This window comes from Bos grunniens, chromosome 8, assembly GCF_055505025.1.
Source record: "Bos grunniens cultivar Pamir isolate PY7600 chromosome 8, Bosgru_T2T1.0, whole genome shotgun sequence".
NCBI lineage: Eukaryota > Metazoa > Chordata > Mammalia > Artiodactyla > Bovidae > Bos > Bos grunniens.
Window position 1 is genome coordinate 90,768,738 of NC_141172.1, and position 19,920 is coordinate 90,788,657.

The 19,920-nt window shown below is 39.6% G+C and overlaps 2 protein-coding genes across 7 annotated transcripts; one reads left to right on the forward strand and one right to left on the reverse strand.

Moving 5' to 3' along the window:
- Positions 1 to 415: 415 nt before the first annotated feature.
- On the reverse strand, positions 416 to 7,550 carry MRPL50 (mitochondrial ribosomal protein L50). The gene is made up of 2 exons (XM_086315749.1): positions 7,449 to 7,550; positions 416 to 1,109 (listed from the first exon to the last, which is right to left on the reverse strand). Exons 1-2 carry the CDS (start codon positions 7,538 to 7,540, stop codon positions 722 to 724), a joined length of 480 nt encoding a protein of 159 aa, XP_086171875.1. The 5' UTR covers positions 7,541 to 7,550; the 3' UTR covers positions 416 to 721.
- Positions 7,551 to 7,793: 243 nt separating this feature from the next.
- ZNF189 (zinc finger protein 189) lies at positions 7,794 to 19,343 on the forward strand. Of its 6 annotated transcripts, none has more exons than XM_086315740.1 (3): positions 7,794 to 8,128; positions 8,779 to 8,905; positions 16,627 to 19,343. In XM_086315740.1, exons 1-3 carry the CDS (start codon positions 8,096 to 8,098, stop codon positions 18,345 to 18,347), a joined length of 1,881 nt encoding a protein of 626 aa, XP_086171866.1. In that variant the 5' UTR covers positions 7,794 to 8,095; the 3' UTR covers positions 18,348 to 19,343. The 6 variants fall into 6 exon arrangements, with proteins under 6 accessions (XP_086171866.1, XP_086171867.1, XP_086171868.1 ...); XM_086315741.1 differs by having other exon boundaries at positions 8,821 to 8,905; XM_086315742.1 differs by lacking the exon at positions 7,794 to 8,128 and adding an exon at positions 12,617 to 12,720 and having other exon boundaries at positions 8,821 to 8,905.
- The last annotated feature ends 577 nt before the right edge of the window (positions 19,344 to 19,920 follow it).

Consider the following 19,920-nt stretch of genomic DNA (forward strand, 5'->3'; position numbering starts at 1 on the left):
GACCGAGCGACTGAACTGAACTGAATTGAACTGATTCTTCTCCATTTATAATACAGAAGAAAATGACAGGATTCCTAGATGGCTCAGTGGTAAAGAATCTACTTGCAACACAGGGGATCTGGGTTTGATCCTTGGGTCGGGAAGACCCCTGGAGAAGGAAATGGCAACCCACTCCAGTATTCTTGCCTGGGAAATCCCATGGACAGAGGAGCCTGGTGGGTCACAGTCCATAGGGTCACAAGAGTAGGACACAACTTAGCAACTAAACAACAAGAAAACGATGAGGCAGAAAAGCAAATTTCACCTTAAAAAAAAAATGCTCCAGATCTACTTTAATTCCAAGAGATTTATCTAGATTGAACAGTATTATTTTCTACTATTTCTAGTTGTACAGTAAAGCAAGTAGTGAAACATCTTTCGTAATATACTACAGATTTTTATTGCTTTTACAAATGTTATTTTATCTGTATATGTAATATATATTTTCATAAATTACGAATGACCTGATCCCATTAAAAGTTTCCGCAAATGTGAAAAAATCTTATTTGTCAATTCATGACAATGAAAAAAAAAAGATTAATAACTTTCTTCCACAGAGAAAAGTGGGTATAGAGACTAGTTCTGACAGCATTTCACATGGTAAAGTATCAAAAAGTCTGATAAACAGCCCCCTTTTCAGGGGGGAAAAAAAAGATTTCAATGTGTTCTTCCTTTGAACTGTTCAGTAACCCCAGGTGATTTTTAAATTGGGAGGCAGATTACTGGCAATAAGTTCATCAAATTTAGATCTATCCTGAACAGGCACAGTATAGAAATCAAGAACATCTCTAACCCTGCACATCTGGTGAAGCCTGGAGTTAGGCACTGCATGGCCCAAGTCATCAGCTAAACGTGCTAAGAAGCTGAACTTCATATGAACATCTTCCAGCGAGATCTCCTGCCAACTGGTAGGAACAGATGAACCAAAAACTTCTTTGACATGAGATTCCAAACGACTCTGGAGATCTTTAGGTGGTATGTATGCTTGGCTTCGTAAGGGTGGACACACCAAGATAGGTTCTTTCTTCACCTCTTCTACTGTCTCAGCTACCACTGGCTGTTTCTCTTTTCTGGAGGGATCAAAAACAAATAAGTGAATCTTCAGTTCACTGCATTAAGGAAGTTGACAAGTTGACGAACACCAGACTTAATTTTGCCCATCAATCTAAATTAATATACTGCACAATTACTTATACTTAACTCTAGGCACTGTTGAGAAGAATTAAATAGGTCTCTGCCCTTATAAATTCATAGTTGAACTCAGCTGGCACAAAGAGAAAACAAAAGCTACCTTCAGATTTTACATGCCCTAAGAATTTCCAGGAATGAATGAAGATGGTAAATCCTCTGGAATTTCTGGTCCTCCCAGATCCAAACCCAATCTACCTAACTTCATTTCCCACTAATATCTTATATACATTCTATGCCCTACTCAAACTGAATTACCTTGTTTCCCACTCTTCTGATATCACATTAGCTCAAGTTATATCCTACCTTAAGTATTTATCTTTCACCTCCAATTACAGAATTCTTAATCCATCCTTTAAGTTCTAGGACAAAACTCTTCTCTCAAGCTTTACTTGATTTCCTCAATCAAATATAGCACTTTTCTCATAGCACTTTTTAAAAAAGTGAAGTATAATTGATTTACATGTTGTGTTAGTTTCAAGTGTACAGCAGTGATTCAGTTTTGAATATATTTATGTGTATATTGTAGTGTGTATACGTTAATCCCAAACTCCTAATTTATCCCCCCCTCTTTTCCCCTTTGGTAACCATAAGTTTGCTTTCTATGTCTCTGAGTCTGTTTCTGCTTTGTAAATAAGTTCATCTTTTTTTATTTTTAAGATCCTACATATATCATAGCACTTAATATTGTTCTCAGAGCATACCTCATTCCACCTGAGTTTTAATTTTATTTACATTCTACTCCTCTTACTAGATCAGGATTTCTCAGCGCCAACATTACTGACATTTTGGACCAGATAATTTTTTATTGTGGGAAGCTGTCCTGTTCACTGTAGGTTGCTCAGCAGCACCCCTGGCCTCTCCCCACTAAATTCCAGTTGCACTCCTGTCCTCCAGTTGTAATAACCAAAAGACATTGTCAAATGTCCCTGGTAGACAAAACTGTCCCCAGTTAAGAATCACTGTGTCAGATTATAAACTTGAATACAGAGATGTGTTTAGGAGTCCTTTAAAACAGCTTGTGTAACTATTTCACATGGGCCAATGTGAGGGAGTCTGTCTTTACACATTATTTCAGTGCTTAATATCTGTTCATAAACTAACTCCTGATTCCTAAGGAGCTGTCATCTGATTGGGATCGGTCATCCGTACCGAAATTGGAGGGTATCAGAAATGGACATTAGTCAAGGAAATGATTTGTAATGCTATTCCTCTGTGTCTATTCAAAGACTCTTCCAGTTACCAATCCCTCTTTCTACATCAATTCTTTATCAATTTCTCCCTATCTACTATTCTCATGACACAAAAATATGCTGTAGTATTTCCCATCTTTAAAGGAAATAACCTCCAGATTCCATGTTCCACTCCAGCTGCCTTTACAACAAAACGTCTCAAGAGTTGCCTACACAACTTCTGTACCTCCTGACCTCCCATTTTCTCTTGAAATTACTCCAGTTTCACGACTCATCGCAATGAAATGTAGTCTATTCCCTGCATCTCAGTAATCTCTTACACAAGCGTACCTCATCTTATAGCACTTCATAGATACTGTGTTTTTTGACAAATTGAAGGTCTGTGGCAACCCTGCAATCAAGTCTATGGGCACCATTATTCCAACAGCATTTGCTCACTTAGTGTCTGTCACATCTTCAGAATTCTCACAATACTTCAAACTTTTTCAATATTTTATTTGTTATGGTGATGACCAGTGATCTTTGATTTACTATTGTAATTGTCTTGAGGTGTCACAAACTATGTTCCTACAGACAACAAACTTAACTGACAAATATTGTGCGTGTTCTCACTGCCCCACCAAGTGCTCTCTCCCTCTTCTTGGACAACCCTGTTCTCTGAGATACAACAATACTGAAATTAGGTATGGAAGAATTGCCCATCTTTTACTTTAAATCAAAAGCTAGAATGATTAAGCTAAGTGAAGGCATGTCAAAAGCCAAATTAGGCTGAAAACTAGGACTTCCAGCTAAACAGCCAAGTGGTGAATGCAAAGAAAGAGTTCCTGAAGGAAATTAAAAGTATGACTCCAGTGAACACACAAATGTTAAAAAGCAAAACAGTTTTATTCCTGACGTGGAAAAAGTTTTAATGGTCTGAACAGAAGATCAAACCAGCCACGATATTTCCTTAAGTCAAAGTCTAGTCCAGATCAGGGCCCCAACGCTATTCAATTCTATGAAGGCTGAAAAAGGTGAGGAAGCTGTAAGTGGAAGCAGTGACAGATTTCATTTTCTTGGGCTCCAAAATCACTGTGGACGGTGACTGCAGCCACGAAAGTTAAGACACTTGCTCCTTGAAAGGAAAGCTAAGACAAAACTAGACAGCATGTTAAAAAGCAGAAACACTTTGCTGACAAAGGTCAAAGCTGTAGTTTTTCCAGTAGTCATGTATGGATGTGAGAGCTGGACCATAAAGAAGGCTGAGCACTGAAAAACTGATGCTTTCAAACGGTGGTGTTGGAGAAGACTCTTCAGAGTCCCTTGGACTGCAAGGAGATCAAACTAGTTAATGCTAAAGGAAATCAACCTTGAATATTCATTGGAAGGACTGCTGCCAAAGCTAAAGCTTTAGTACGTTGGCCACCTGATGCAAAGAGCCACCTCACTGGAAAAGACCCTGATCCTGGCAAAGACCGAAGGCAAAAGGCGAAGGTGGTGGCAGAGGATGAGATGATTAGATAGTATCACCAATTCAATGGACATGAATCTGAGCAAACTCTGAGACAAAGTAAAGGATGGGGGAGTCTGCGTGCTGCAGTCCACGGGGTAGCAATGAGTGGGACAGGGCTTAGTGACTGAACAACAGGAAAGGTTGGTTCACGAGGTTTAAGGAAAGAAGCCGTCCCTATAACAAAAGGGCAGGTGAAACAGCAACTACAAGTTGCACCAAGTTATCCAGAAAATTTAGCTAAGGTAATGAAAGTGGCTACACTAAACAACTGATTTTCCAGGTAGACAGAACAGCCTTCTATTGAAAAACGCCATCTAGAACTTTTATAGATAGAAGAAAGTCAATGCCTGACTTCAAAGGACAGGCTTACTCTGCTAGAGGCTAAAATAGCTGGTGACTTGAAGTTAAAATCAATGCTCATTTACCATTCTGAAAATCCGAGGGCCCTTAAGAATTATGCTAAATCTACCAGGCTTGTGTTCTATAAATGCAACAACAAAGCCTGAAAGACAGAACATCTGCTTACAACAAGTTTTATCGTATATCTGAAGCCCACAGTTGAACCTACCACTCAGAAAAAGATTCCTTTCAAAAAATATTACTGCTCATTTAACAACACACCTGGTCACTTAAGTAAGCTCCCTGATGAAGATGTACAAGATTAATATTTTCATGTGTGCCAACACAACTTCCACTCTGCAGTCCATGGAGCAAGGAATGAGCTTTACTTTCAAGTTTTATTATTTAAGAAACACATTTTGTAAGGCTATAGCTGCCATAGACGATTCCTCTGATGAATCTGGGCAAAGTCAGCTGAAAATGTTCTAAAAATAATTCATCAATCTAGATGCCATTGAGAATATTCATGATTCATGAAAGTGAAAGTCGCTCAGTTGTGTCCAACTCTGCAACCCCAGACTATACAGTCCATGGAATTCTCCAGGCCAGAATACTGGAGTGGGTAGCTGTTCCCTTCTCAGGGTACCTTCCTAAGCCAGGGATCGAAACCAGGTCTCTGGCATTGCAGGCAGATTCTTAACCAGCTGAGCCACCAGAGAAGCCCATTCATGATTCATGGGAAGAGATCAAAATAGCAACAGAAACAGAAATTTGGTAGAAACCAGTTCTAACCCTCATGAATAATTTTCAGGGGTTCACGATATCAGTGAAGAAGTAATTGCAAATATATAAGAAATAGCAAGACAACTAGAATTACAAGTGACCCCTCAGACATAATTGAATTGCTACAATCTCTGGTGGCTCAGACAGTAAGGAATTTGCCTGCAATGTGGGAGACACAGATTCCATCCCCGAGTTGGGAAGATCCCCTGGAGACGGGAATGGCTACCCACTCCAATATTCCTGCCTGGAGAATTCCACGGACAGAGGAGCCTGGCAGGCCACAGTCCATTGGGTTGCAGACAGTCGGACACAACTGAGGAACTAACACTTTCAGTTTCAGGTTAAAACCTCATCATTGAAGAGTTGTTCCTTAGGAATGAGCGAAGAAAATAGTTTCTTGAGATAGAATCTACTCTTGGTAAAGATACTGTGAAGATTGTTGAAAAGACAACAAAGGACTGAGAACATTACACCAACTTAGTTGATAAAGAAGGGGCAGAGTTTGAGAGAATTGATTTTAATACTGAAAGAAGTTCTACTGTGGGTAAAATGTTATCAAACAGCATTACATGCTACAGAGAAATCACTCATGAGAGGAAGAGTCAATCAACGCTGCAAACTTCCTTTTTGTCTTATATTAAGAAATTACCAGACACCCCACCCTTCAGCAACGAACACCCTGAACTATCCTTCGCCATTAACATCAAAGCAAGACCCTCCACTATCAAAAAGATTATAACTCTCTGAAGGCTCAGATGATGGTTAGCAATTTTTAGCAATAAACTATTTTTTAACTAAGATATGCTTATTGTTTTCTTAGACATAATGCTATTGACATTAAACACTACAGTATGGTGTAAGCGTAACTTTAAATGTACTGGGAAACCCCAAAATCTGTATAACATGCTGAGATACTTGCTTTATCACAGCAATCTGGAAACAAACTTATGCAACTCCAAGGTATGCCTGTACTGCTCTAGTTTTCTTCATAATTTACCACTTTTTGAAATTACACTTGTTCACTTTTTCCTCCACCAAAACATGCTTTATGAGGACAAAGATTTGGTTTATCTTATTAACAACTGCATTCCTCACATCTAGATAGTAGACACCCTAGAAATACACCCTAGAAATGTTAAATGAGTCAGTGAAACAAACTTGAAGGAGATTTAAGAGACAATAAATACTAACCAAAATATAGGGAAAACAAGGACTTCCCTGGTAGTGCAGTGGATAGGAATCCACCTGCCAATGCAGGTGACATGGGTTAGATCCTTGGGATGGAAATGTCCCACATGCCAAGGAGCAACTAAACCCACGCGCCACAATTATTGAGCCTATGCTGTAGAACCCAGGAGTTACAACTCCTGAGCCTACATGCTCTAACTCCTGAAGCCCCGGCACCTAGTCTGTGCTCCACAAGAGAGAAGCCACTGCAATGAGAAGCCCACACAAGGGAGCGGAGAGCTGCCCCGACTCCCTGTGACTACAGAAGTCTGAAAGCAGCAAAGAAGACCTAGTGCAACCAAAAATTAAATAAACAAATCACATATAAAAAAATAATCAAAACAAAATGGAACAGAAGGAAAGCTAATAAAACATGAGCTGATGAGAAAAATCCCTTTGGGTTGAAAAAGTTTTTGTTGGAAACTTAAGAGCTTATACAGTGTTTCTTGAGGTTCCTACAAATCTTCATGTCCTAACACTAGTCACAGACTTACTTTCACAAAATTTCTGCCCTGCAGAAAAAGCAGCAGATGGGGAGAGTTAAGAGACGGGATTCCTGATCCAGCCCTGTCACTAACTTGCTTTCTGACTTATAGCAAAATATTGCTATTTCCTTCAGGTGCAGGCTCGGTTTACTCTTGCCAAAGCACTCACGCTCTGAGAAGGGACTCTGTTTCGCTGCTGCATCCTATATAAAGAAATGCTGGGCCAGGGCAGTTGTTTAATACCTATTTGAGTAAATCAATGCGCGGACAAAATGAGGACACTGCACTCTGAATCTTTCTTGTGAATAAATATACCCCAAATGAATTTAGTTCAGCGAACACTTTCACATTCATGTTCTAAGTTGCCTGTCCTAAAACAGTCATTTGTTTCCCGACACCACACTATATTCCGCGTCTGGAACACGTGGTCAGTAAGTATGGTTTACCTAGTAAATTAACAAGTGAAACGGAAGGAGAAGGGGGCGGTATTTCTGTTCTAAGATGAGTAAACTGGGGGCACACGAGGTGGACCCCACCACTCGCGGAAACAGGAGCTGAAGCTTCTGAACTCAGAACCCTCATGCACTTTCTCATCCTTTCTCTGGTAAGGCGCAGGACCATGGTCCCGTCTTAAGTTCATCATTCTCAGTTCCTCTCCTTACTTTCTGTGAGCATGACCCACGGTCTAACCTTCCGCTTTACCTGAGTCGAGACCAAAATTCTCTGCGTGGCGCCCCTGAAGCTACCACTGTGAGGCTTTTTCTGCCAACGCCGGCCACCCAGAGCGCCGCCATCTTCGGGGAGACCTTGGTAACAGAGCTCCACCCGCGGGAGGCAGAGGCACGCGAAGATCAGCCAGTAATATGTAAGCTTAGTGGCATGTGTCCTTTTCCGGTTGAGACTTACCCAGGCTCCCTCGCCTTTTGCACTCCGGGAAGTGTAGTTCGGTCGCCATGGCCGTGGCAGGGTGCACCCCAGCGCTCTCTCAGAGCATGACGGGAGTTGTAGTTGAGGGGCGTCCCGGGAAGGTTCCCGGTGACGCCTTCTGGTCCGGGGGCGGGCGGTCACAGAGCAGGGTTCCTGAAAGCAGCAGGAACTGGCAACCGGGAGGAGGCTCTAGCGAGGCCTGGAAGGCTGCACAGCTAGGCAGGGGGGTGCGGGGTGGGGGCGGCCAAGTAGCGCTTCTGACAGGCTGCTGGGGTCGTGACCGCTCGGGGCAGGACCTGGCCAGATCCAGCCTAGAGGCCTCACTTTCTTCGGGCCTAATATTCAGCGGCCGGGTAGGCCTTGCCAGGGCCTCCTTTTCGTGCGGCCACCCGGGATTCCTGCCCTGATTTTCTGTCTAAGAGATGGCCTCGCCGAGTCCCCCGCCACAGCCAAAGGTAAGTCGCCCCTCGGAGTATTCCTGTTCTCTCGCCTTTACCTAGCTCGCTAGGCCGCGCCACCGCCCCCACCCCCCTTTTCGGGTTTTTAGGGCCAGCGCGGTGCAATGAAGTACCCCCTAATGTACTGGGGAGCCCTTCGCGATCACACTGCCCAGTGGCTCCTTTTTTCAAGAGCGACTTGATAAATCTAAAGAAAATTAGTAATGCTCCAAACTAGCGTTTTCATTTATGAGTTCTTCCAGGTGAGGTTATTCTACACCTGCCCCATGCCTGGATCCAAAGTAGACGCTTAGAAAAATTAACATAATTGAGTTGAAAAGGGTCGTAATTGAGTTGGAACGGGATGAGGAGGTGCAGGAAACTTGGGAAGGCCTTAGTGCAGCTTACTAAAAGTAAATTATTAGGGCATACTGGGTAAACCTTATCCATAAGCTCCTCACTACAGAGGACAGAGATCCAGCTGTGTTTTCCTCTAATTTGAGGTGTCCGAATTCTGTCTGTTCCCAGAATTGAGTCTCATTTGTAACTCTTAGTTATCATGTTCCTCCTAGCCTACTCGGCCCTGATAAGTGGTTGTTTCTGCTACTTTCAGCGGTAGAATTGTCCTTGAGACAACAAAACTGACTACAGAAATCATACTATTTCAGGGCTTGCTGACATTTGAGGATGTGGCTGTGTTTTTTACCCAGGAGGAGTGGGATTATCTGGATCCAGCTCAGAGAAGCCTGTATAAAGATGTCATGATGGAGAATTATGGAAACCTGGTCTCACTGGGTAAGAATCTGCTGTTTCTTGGATCAAAATAGCTAAGAAACTGTAAGAAAGCAGAACACATGAACTAGTACCATACCAAATGGCTTTGTTCCAAGGCTCCAATTCAGACCTTTCAGCCATGAATTGTTTCCATGGCTCTCATCCCTACCGTCCTTACAGTGACCAAAATACAAGCTTTTCTGGCTTCCATCCTCTTAATCTCATTCCCATATTGCTCTGTACTTTGCCTCCTAGCTCATCTTCCCACTGCTTTCCTCCCACCCCTTTTCACTCTGCCTTCTGGAGCCCCTGTTTCTCTTCACATGGTGTTCCCTACCCCTCCTGGCCTTAACTGAAACCTGGCACTTTCCCAAGGACACTACTTCTCTGGCAGGGGCGGCTTATTCTCCCACATCCTCTTCCTTCCCCATCTTTTGTCTCAGGGCTGAAAGGGAAAAATAATTGTTCTAACTTTTTCAGTACTGTTCCCAAAGCATTAGTTTTCTACCTTCAAACGTAATTTCTCTTTTGAGGTCTCAGCTGTCTTGCTCTACCCTCTTAATTTCTTTTCACTATCATCTGTCAATTTATTTATTTTATTTTTTTTGGTGTCTCACACATAGATTTTGTCACGTTTCGGAATCTTCTCTCTGTTAACCCACACCATCATGCAGTCATTACTTCTGTCTCACTATATCTTCAAGGACCCTGCTTTTCCATTCTTATTAAGCACCTCACATCAATGATCACACCCTCAATTTTGTTATAACAGGCAAATTTTAAACCCCAATATCTTGTATTGTGACTAATAACCTTAGTCTTTCTCAGGTAGTAGATGTTTATTGACTATAACTAAACAAGTCAACAAAACAGACATGATCTCTGCCCATGTGGAGCTTACTATAACTTCCTACCTGTCTACCTTTTCTCCTTTCCTACTGAACCTGTTTATTCTTAATCTTTCCTTTTCCTTGACTTCCTTTTTTCCTCCCAGGCTCTTAGTTCCCTCCTGCTTCACCTTCTCATCTAACCATAGCTGCTGCTGCTGCTAAGTCGCTTCAGTCATGTCCGACTCTGTGCAACCCCATAGATGGCAGCCCACCAGGCTCCCCTATCCCTGGGATTCTCCAGGCAAGAATACTGGAGTGGGTTGCCATTCCCCCCTCCAGTGCATGAAAGTGAAAAGTGAAAGTGAAGTCACTCAGTCATGTCTGATTCCTAGCGACCCCATGGACTTCAGCCTACCAGGCTCCTCCATCTATGGGATTTTCCAGGCAAGAGTACTGGAGTGGGTTGCCATTGCCATCTCTGCTAACCCATAGATCTATATATAAAATGATCACCAGCATGCTGTCTTGCCACTTTGTCATTATGTTCTACCCATTCTGCAAACTTGAAGTCCTGTACTGGTTATAAAATCTGCCTTTTTCTCTTACCTGATTTGCTGAACACAGCAAGAGAAGTTCTGTAACTGAAAGAATTGATGCCCTGCATATATACAGGTGGTTTCCTTCTGGATATAAAAACCCAGTGGTTTTATCAGCAAATTTTTTTATAATTGATTTGCTCCTACCCCTGCTTCTTTTAGTGACTGTTTCAGAAACTTTGAGTTTTCCTTGGGTTCATCACTCAGTGGTGGACCTCACCTTCTGTTTCACAGAGAAGATAGAGACCACCACACATGAACTCTCAAGTTTTCTACCCCTCATTGCACGCATAAGGTTGCACATTCTCCAAGAATGTATCAGTCTTCCCCCGCCACCCCCCACCCGTGTAATTTGATGATAGGTATGTTCATGGCGCCAGAGCTCTCCTTTGAGCCACAGTCTTTCTTGCTGCTCCTGTAACCTACTACTTATTTGCTTCACAGCCAGATTTTTGTAAGAGTGGTTAATGTGTATTCTCTACTTCTTTACTTCCCGTTATCTCTAAGCCTCTTTTTGTACCTCTGCCACTTACCTTCAGTTGTTTAACATTCGTCAGTAATGACCCAGTTGTCAAATACAGTAGATTCTTTTGGGACTTCCATTTCTTTATAGATATTTGAAACTCTTTATTGCTTCCTTCTATTTCTTTGCATTCTCAGACTTTCTCTCAGTCTATAAACCTACCTTGGCAGGTCTTAGTTACACTCAGGTAATCAAGTATGTCGTGATAAGTCTCAAATCTTTATCTCTACTTAAGTAGAGAGAAAATATGGAGCCTAGTTGCCTAAATAAAAATCCCAATTCCACTACTTATAAGACTTGTGACCATGGGTGAATTACTTAACCTTTCTGTGCCTGTTTTCTTTTTTTATATAAAAATGGAAATAATAATAATCCTAATCTTAGGATTATTGTGAGCATTAACTCAGTTAATATATGTAAAGCATTTAGGACACTGACAGACATGTATTAAGTACAGTGTATAAATGTCAATTGTTACCTTCATCATCATTGTCATTATCTTCTCTGTTGAACTCCAGCTTCTTAGTCATCTCCTTTTGAAGACCACATAAGTAACTCACATCTGGCAGATCTCAAATTATCTACCAAGATATAAGGGCCTCCTCTTCAGAATTCAGTACTCCATTCTCTGTGCTGTCTTTTATATACTTCCATTGTTGAATTTATTATAGTGTACCATAATTATTATGTTATATCTCTATGCAGACTGATCTTCAAGAGGATAGTAACTGTATTCTTTCATTTGATTTCTCCAGCACTTAGCACAGAGCCAGGCATATTATATGCTTCTTAAATATTTGGGTGACTGAGTGAGTATACTTAAGACTCAGTATCTTTTGACAAGATTATTGCACTAGCTTGATATCTAGCCCCTTGCCTCCAGTTTCCCTTTCTTCTAATATATTCTCTTTATTGCTACCAAACTGATTTTGTGTTAGTTAACTGCTTACAACTTCTGGTGATTTCTGACACCTTAAAGGATTAAAAAACAAAAAAAAATCTTAATTTCTTGTCCTGTATACTGGAACCACCTTATATAGCTCCTGTGTAGCTTTCTAGCCTCATCTGTTGTTTTCAGCATACGACTTCATTCTCCAGCCACATCAGATGCTAGGTTTTTTTTCCATTATGCTATGGTATCTCTGAGTCACTGACAGCTCTTTCCACCCATATAGTGTCCTGGTTGATAATATCAGGTGAATGCCCAGCCTTGCCTGTGCCTAGTATTGTAAAATAGCAGTGAGCCCATCTGTGATCTGCGTTCAGGCTCTCTTCTTTATTGTAGCTGAAATGCAGCTTTTCATGAGTTATTATTTCTTCCTCCACAATCTTTTCATCTTCCTGTATAAATTCTGTATCTACCCCCTTGATTTGTGCTCCCTTGATGAGAGATTATGGTTACTCAACTATTCCAGTGTAGTGTTTTCTGGCATTTCATCCTGTTACTCTACTTAACACAGCTTGTCTAGCTTGGTAATTTTGCCTCTTCAGTCATACCTATCCTTTCCATGCTGATTTTTCTTTAAAACCTGCAATAACTACATTGATGACAGCTTGATCTCTCACTTCTTGACCTTTCAGTTCTTTCAGTTAATGTAGACTTCTTCAGTTTTGATAACTTCTCTCCAGACTGCTAGAGCCAGATTGGACCTTAGTCTCTTTCCAAATATTTATTCAACTGCTCATTCATTCAATAAATAAATATAAAGCATTGTGGTTGGCCTAAAAATGCAAGTCCTTCCCCATTCTCTTATTGTTTTGTTTTGTTTTGTTTTTCTCCTAGAAAACTGAGAGAACTGCACTTTGAGGCACCTGTTTACTCTAGAAAAATTAGCTATGACCAGAGGATGGGAACATACAGTACAAGCGTGGCAGGTACCTCAGAAGGTGGTTACAGCTACCAAGCCCAGGTCTAATGGCTAGTCATTTCCAGGCTGCTCTGTTTGGCAGCCTAGATTCACTTGTTTTACATGTCTCTCTATTTGACCTATTTGTTTTCATGCTAGTGCCTCTGTGTTTTATTTACTTTAGCAATATATTATATTTCATGTCTGGTAAGATAAAGTCACTCTTACATTCTCTTTGAGGTTATACAGCTGACCCTTGAACAATATGGGTTTGAAATGTGAGAGTCCGCTTATTTGTGAATTTTTTTCACTAAATATGTACTACAGTACTATACAATCTGCAATTGACTGAATCTGTAGGTGCAGAACCATGGATATAGAGGGCCAACTTTAAAGTTATATGTACATCTTCAACAGAGTGGAGGATCAGTGCCCCTAACCTTCATGTTGTTCAAGGGTCAGTTGTACTTAACTAGTTTTCTGCATTCTTCCAGTTGAAATTTAGATTCATTGGGGTTTTTTAATTGGTTCATGGGATTTTGGATTGAATAGTTGTTAGTTGGTTTGGGAAGAAGTAAAAGCCTTGTAATATTGACTCTCTTTGGCAATTGGTTGATTCTAGTTAACTGTCTTATGTCCTTCAGAAAAATTGTATGGATTCTTTTATGGATCTTGCATTTCTTGTTAGATATATTCCTAGGCCTTATGGTTTTTAATATGAAGAGCATATTTCTTTTCCTATAATATTTATTAACTAGTTATTCTTGGTAGTAAGAACCAGTATTTGTTCTATATCTTAGTCCTTTCATAGCTATTATATTTCATTTAATTCTTTTAGGAATTTTGGGTAGGTGGTCATTGTTGTTCAGTTGCTAAGTTGTGTCTGACTCTGCAACCCTGTGGACTGCAGCATGCCAGGCTTCCCTGTCCTTCACTGTCTCACAGAATTTGCTCAGATTCATGTCCATTGAGTTGGTGATGTCATCTAACCATTTCGTCCTCTGCCACCCATTTTCTCAGAATTCTCCACTGTGACTTGTCTGTCTTGGGTGGCACTGCATGGCATAGCTCAGAGATGCATTGAGTTATGCAAACCCCTTTGCCACGACATAGCTGCATGAAAGGGAGGCAGTCATATCATCTGCAAATAATGTAATTTTGTATTACTGCTTTGAGTAAAACCCTGGAACAATATCCACTGAGTAAATGTTATGAAAAGACATTAACACAAAGTCTCAGAAAGAACTTGTAATCCAATGGAAAATACAAACTGAAGTACAGTGTAATAATAGCTATAATGCAGTTATAGACAAAGGATGGTCATCAAAAACAGAACTCTTAAATCATCTAATGGATTAAGTGAAGGAACTTTATAGAGGAACTATTGCATTGCATTGAATCTTAAAAAGAAATTAAGAGATTCTCAAGTAAACAATGCCAGTGGATATTTCATAAATATGAGATATGCAAAGAAATACCATAATGACTAAAGCATAAGCAATTTACACACTTAAAGTGTGAGAGCATGGGAAGGAGAGTGAGTTGAAGCTTAGAGACCTCAAGAAGTACTGATATCATAATGTAGAGAGATTTGGTTTGATTTTAGAGATAATAGGATCTGTAGGTAGTGACATGATTAGAATTCCATTTCATGAAAATCTCTTCTGGATTCAATGAAATAGATAAAGACCAGAGCCAAAGATTATTAGTTGGCTTTTGCAGTAATCTATGGAAAACAGAGAGGGCAAATGCTAAAGAGTAGAATCATTGATTTTGGTGATTGATTAATAGTAAGAAAAAGGGAGAAAATCTAGAATGATTTCCTGCTGTGGGACTGTAGGCTGATGGACAGTTAATGCTTCTGAAAGGAACATGATTAAAGGTGGAGATGGACATGACAAGTGATGATGGTAATGTTATTTGTGAGACCTTTTTGAGACAGCTTAGTGGCAACATTCAGAGAGTGTGTGTATATAGAGCATGATGAGGATATAAACATGGATAGTAATATCTTTAAACAATTGTGGAGAAGAGAAATGCATGAGGGAAATGTATTAGAAAAGGCCAAATAAGAAGTATGAAGAGAACTAGAATACAATAGCATAGAAACCAAAAACAGTGTAAAGGAATGGGAGTAGTCAAGAATATCACATGCTGCATGTAAAATAAGGACTAATAAATGTCCGTTGCATTTGCTACTTGAAAGTCATTGGTGATTTAATGAGAACTTTCTCTAGATACTAGAAACAGAAACCAGATTTTATAGTAGATTATCAAGTAGATTGAATGGGAAGAGATTGAGTGTGGAAAACATAGTTAGAAAATGGAGAGGTACAGTGTTAAGATTTTTTTTTCAAAGCTTGGATTTCATCTAGAAAAGGATTTCAGGTTCAAGATAAAGTTGGATATATTTTGTATTTTGGTAAGGTGTACACGACTGAGCGACTGAACTGAACTGAACTGAAGAAGGTGTATGTAGAATTCTATGGAGAATACAAATTGAAGAAAGAGGAAGAAATGGTAATAATTGAACAAGTGCCCAGAGGCAAGTGGGATTGAGAGAGTAGATGACTTAGCCTTGGATAAGAATGGGATATATCTTCATGTAGCAGTGCAGGTAATTTTAGGTACAAGACAGATTGATGAGGCAGTTCTCATCCTTTTTCTTTGAGTGAAAGAAAAGACTGTCTACTGAAAATGAATTTGAGAGACAGTACTGTAAGTAGCCTTAAGTAAAAATAAAGTTTCTTAGGGAAATAACAGAAGAGGGGTTTTTTTTGGAATAAAATAACGACTGGTTTGAAGTAAGTGAAAAGAAAATTCAAAGATGACTCCACAGTTAGAAGATTATAAAATTGAAAGAAAAAAGGAGGTATAAAAAAGGAGAAATTGTTAGGGTCAAATAAGAATTTAGTGGTGATTGAATCTTCTCATGGAGTTATCCACCAGGCAGCAAGAGATAGAAAATCAGGAAAGAAGTCAGAGGCAGACTTAAGTGTCCCATATGCTGCTCTGTTTTATTATAGACCATTATGTTATCTTTTTTCCAATGCATGCAAGATTATCATTTCTTGGATGTCATGCAAACTCCCAGTTGGAAATGAATAGTTCCAACATGGGTCTTATATCTTTAGAGGAATGAGACTCATCTATACTTGAAGAATGTGGTATCTGTGGTAGGTGAAGTCATGAACTACCACAGGCTATTCTTTTTCCTAGTTTCTTCCATTAGCTCTAAACATGTTCTTTTTTTCCTGCTTTTCTATATAATAGAATCCATATCACTTCAACTCAGTTTTTTAAAGCCATTTATCTCCATATAGGAACTATTTTACTTAGTATTTTCTTTGTCATATTCTACTCTTTCCCTATTTGTACTTATCATCTATTCCACTTGTTAAGAGGCTTCTTGCCTTATCTCTAAATTCTAATTCATTATATTAATACAGTGCCTGGAATGCTTTTATTTGCAACAAATTCTTGGTAATGAATGAATTGTTTCCTCTGGTTTTTGTCTGTTTTCCTTCTCAGCATCATTTTATGTGTTCTTTTCTGTCAGTTATTTGGCTTATTCACATTACAGTAATGCTACTTCATCCTAAGTTTTTCTGAACCTGCTGTTTTCTTTCCACATTGTCCTTTCTTTCCTGATAGCTAGTTTGTCCTACTATTACTTATTTTATTTCTTTGTTACCCTTTCTTTAAGGAAAACATTTCATTTTATCAGAAAACTAGTACTAAATAATATTTATATAGCTTGTACTGTTTGCCAGGTAGTTTTAAATGCTTTATGTATTTGAACTAATGTAATCATCACAAGCGTGCTGTGATACAGTGAACTACATTTTATGCACATAGTAGATTATTTTAATTATCTTATTTTTATGACAGTTTCTCCTTGCTGGCAAAGAACTAGGCTGACATTGCTGTTTTCCATTTATTCCAGATGTTTTAAACAGAGATAAGGATGAGGAGCCAACTGTGAAACAAGAAATTGAGGAAATTGAGGAAGAAATGGAACCACAGGGTATAATAGTTACAAGAATCAAAAGTGAAATTGACCAGGATCCCATGCATAGAGAAACCTTTGAACTTGTTGGAAGGTTAGATAAACAAAGAGGAATCTTCTTATGGGAAATACCAAGGGAATCTTTGACCCAGGAACAAAGAATGTTCAGAGGAAACACTAACATTATCCGTAAGAGACCAAATTCAGAAGAGAAATGTCATAAATGTGAAGAATGTGGAAAGGGTTTTGTCCGCAAGGCTCATTTCATTCAACATCAAAGGGTCCATACTGGAGAGAAACCTTTCCAATGTAATGAATGTGGGAAAAGTTTTAGTCGCAGTTCATTTGTTATTGAACATCAGAGAATTCACACCGGGGAAAGGCCCTATGAGTGTAATTATTGCGGAAAAACCTTTAGTGTGAGCTCAACCCTTATTAGACATCAGAGAATCCACACTGGAGAGAGACCCTATCAGTGTAATCACTGTAAACAGAGCTTCAGCCAGCGAAGAAGCCTTGTTAAACATCAGAGGATTCACACAGGTGAGAAACCCCATAAATGTAGTGACTGTGGGAAAGCTTTCAGTTGGAAGTCACACCTGATTGAACATCAGAGAACACACACTGGTGAGAAACCCTATCACTGTACCAAATGTAAGAAAAGCTTTAGTAGAAATTCGTTACTTGTTGAACATCAGAGAATTCACACTGGGGAAAGACCCCATAAATGTGGTGAATGTGGGAAGGCCTTTAGATTAAGTACATATCTTATACAACACCAAAAAATCCACACTGGTGAGAAACCTTTTCTTTGTATTGAATGTGGAAAAAGCTTCAGTCGGAGCTCATTCCTTATTGAACATCAGAGGATCCATACAGGTGAAAGACCTTATCAGTGCAAAGAGTGTGGGAAAAGCTTCAGTCAACTTTGCAACCTTACTCGTCATCAGAGAATTCACACAGGGGACAAACCCCATAAATGTGAGGAATGTGGAAAAGCCTTTAGTAGAAGCTCAGGTCTTATTCAGCACCAGAGAATCCACACCAGAGAGAAGACTTATTCATACAATGAAACCAAGGAAAGTTTTGACCCAAATGGAGGTCTTGTTATACAACAGGAAGTCTACCCTAAGGAAAAATCTTATAAATGTGATGAATGTGGGAAAACTTTCAGTGTCAGTGCTCATCTTGTGCAACATCAAAGAATCCACACTGGTGAAAAACCCTACCTATGTACTGTATGTGGGAAAAGCTTCAGTCGGAGCTCGTTTCTTATTGAACACCAGAGAATCCACACTGGTGAGAGACCCTATCTTTGCAGACAGTGTGGCAAAAGTTTTAGTCAACTTTGTAATCTTATTCGACATCAGGGCGTTCACACAGGTAATAAACCCCATAAATGTGATGAATGTGGGAAGGCCTTCAGCCGGAACTCCGGCCTGATTCAGCATCAGAGAATACATACAGGAGAAAAACCTTATAAGTGTGAGAAGTGCGACAAAAGTTTTAGTCAGCAGCGCAGCCTTGTCAACCATCAGAAAATCCATGCAGAGGTGAAAATTCAAGAAACCCATGAATGTGATGCTTGTGGTGAAGCCTTCAATTGCCGCATTTCTCTTATTCAGCATCAAAAATTGCATGCTACATGGATGCAGTAATGTGGAGAAATATTTAAGTTCAGTTTGACTTGAGACCAGGTACCCAAGTGCAGTTTCAGTATGGCTCAGTGTGAGTCACTCTTAGTGATCAAAGCAGATTCTCTTTGGCCTCAGGCACATGGTTTCTAAAGATTCTGTGAATAATGGGCAGTGCCCACATGCAGTTGAAGACTTCATTACTCTTCATTTTGATCAGAGAAAGACTCAGTAATTTAAGCATCTTTTTTTTTTTCCCCAGATCTCTCAGTGGAGAGGTTAAACCCAAGTTCAGAGCACTTAATTATAATTAATAAAAGGGAGAAGAACAAAGTTGCATATGCCTAGGGGAGCTGGAAGCAGCTGATGTTAGAAAACTTAGTCCTCTGGCACCGAAATATATGGTGGTTCTTTGAGTTCCACAATATGTTTGGCTGTGTGTTCCAAAGTTCAGTAGTTAAGCATATGTTTTATGTTTTCAAGGAAACAAAGCCCCCGTTTTTTTTTAAGAACTGACATCCAAAGCTGTTGTCCTTGTTGAAGCCAGTTTGGCATGTGGCTTAAAGGCAGTTCCAATGCCATGTGGTTCCCAGATCTGTGAAATGAGTGGACCATTAATTCTACATGTAAAGATTATGTAACAAACCTAGCAAAGGTGTTACCAAGGAATCTTAGGTAGTGCCTTTTTTCCCCTAAGATGGGCCCAAAAAGGTGGAGGAAGACACTGTTCTTTGTGTGCACTCCATTCTGTGAAAGATATTTGTAGTCCTAGACAGACTAAGTCTTATTCCTCTACTACCAGTAGCATGTGAAAGTGTAAATATTTTGATTACTGAGAGTTGGAAATAAAAAAGACCTGGAGTCTACGCTAGGAGACAGATATTTTGGTATGCCTTGGTTTTTATGGTAACTAGACTTTGCATGCAATCTTTATTTCTGGTTCTAGGGCTTCCCTTAGTTAATGGTTATTATAAACCTATTAATTCATTTGTTCTAGTCATTAAATCTGTTTTGTTTTTTGCTTTGTGTAAGAGTTTATTTATTACTCCATTGTAAAATCTACCCTGTCAAATGCATTACTGCATTTAAAAATTAGAATCAAGAATTTAAATTGCTCTGATTTGTTCTACATCTGACTAGTTACCTTTTCTGGGATAGTTCAATTGAGGTTAAGTCTTTCATTCCTAATTCCAAATCACCAGCACACTCTTATTCTAGATTTCTTAATAGTTTAAGCAAAAGACCTCACTTTCTTCTGTAACCTAGATATTCTACTTTTTCTGCACCAGTAGTTCTCTAGCCCAGGTTCACAACTAATAATGAGGTTCTTAGACCTGTTCTCTGTTTTGAAAACCTAATGCAAAGTGTATTTTTGCAGCATGCACACTAAACATTTTCTCTGCTCTTTGCTGAAGTTGCATTGTTTCATGTATGGTTATCTAGCTGAGCAGAAGTTCTGGCTGTTGACTTCACTTTAATTCGGGGCCATGGTAGTATGAGGTGTTCCCACCATAATTTTTAACATACTTGAATGTGAATCTTGGATCTTAGATCCAAATTCCAGTAACACTGAAATGGTTCTTATGTGTTCAGTTCA

What these genes read in the sequence shown, in the direction of transcription:
- MRPL50 (XM_086315749.1), bottom strand. Translation starts at nt 7,540, where the DNA reads ATGGCGGCGCTCTGGGTGGCCGGCGTTGGCAGAAAAAGCCTCACAGTG. An exon ending in GAATTTTGGTCTCGACTCAG is followed by an intron (nt 1,110 to 7,448) that starts GTAAAGCGGAAG and finishes TGATCCCTCCAG; the next exon opens with AAAAGAGAAACAGCCAGTGG.
- ZNF189 (XM_086315740.1), top strand. Translation starts at nt 8,096, where the DNA reads ATGGCCTCGCCGAGTCCCCCGCCACAGCCAAAG. An exon ending in GTCCCCCGCCACAGCCAAAG is followed by an intron (nt 8,129 to 8,778) that starts GTAAGTCGCCCC and finishes ATACTATTTCAG; the next exon opens with GGCTTGCTGACATTTGAGGA. An exon ending in TGGAAACCTGGTCTCACTGG is followed by an intron (nt 8,906 to 16,626) that starts GTAAGAATCTGC and finishes CATTTATTCCAG; the next exon opens with ATGTTTTAAACAGAGATAAG.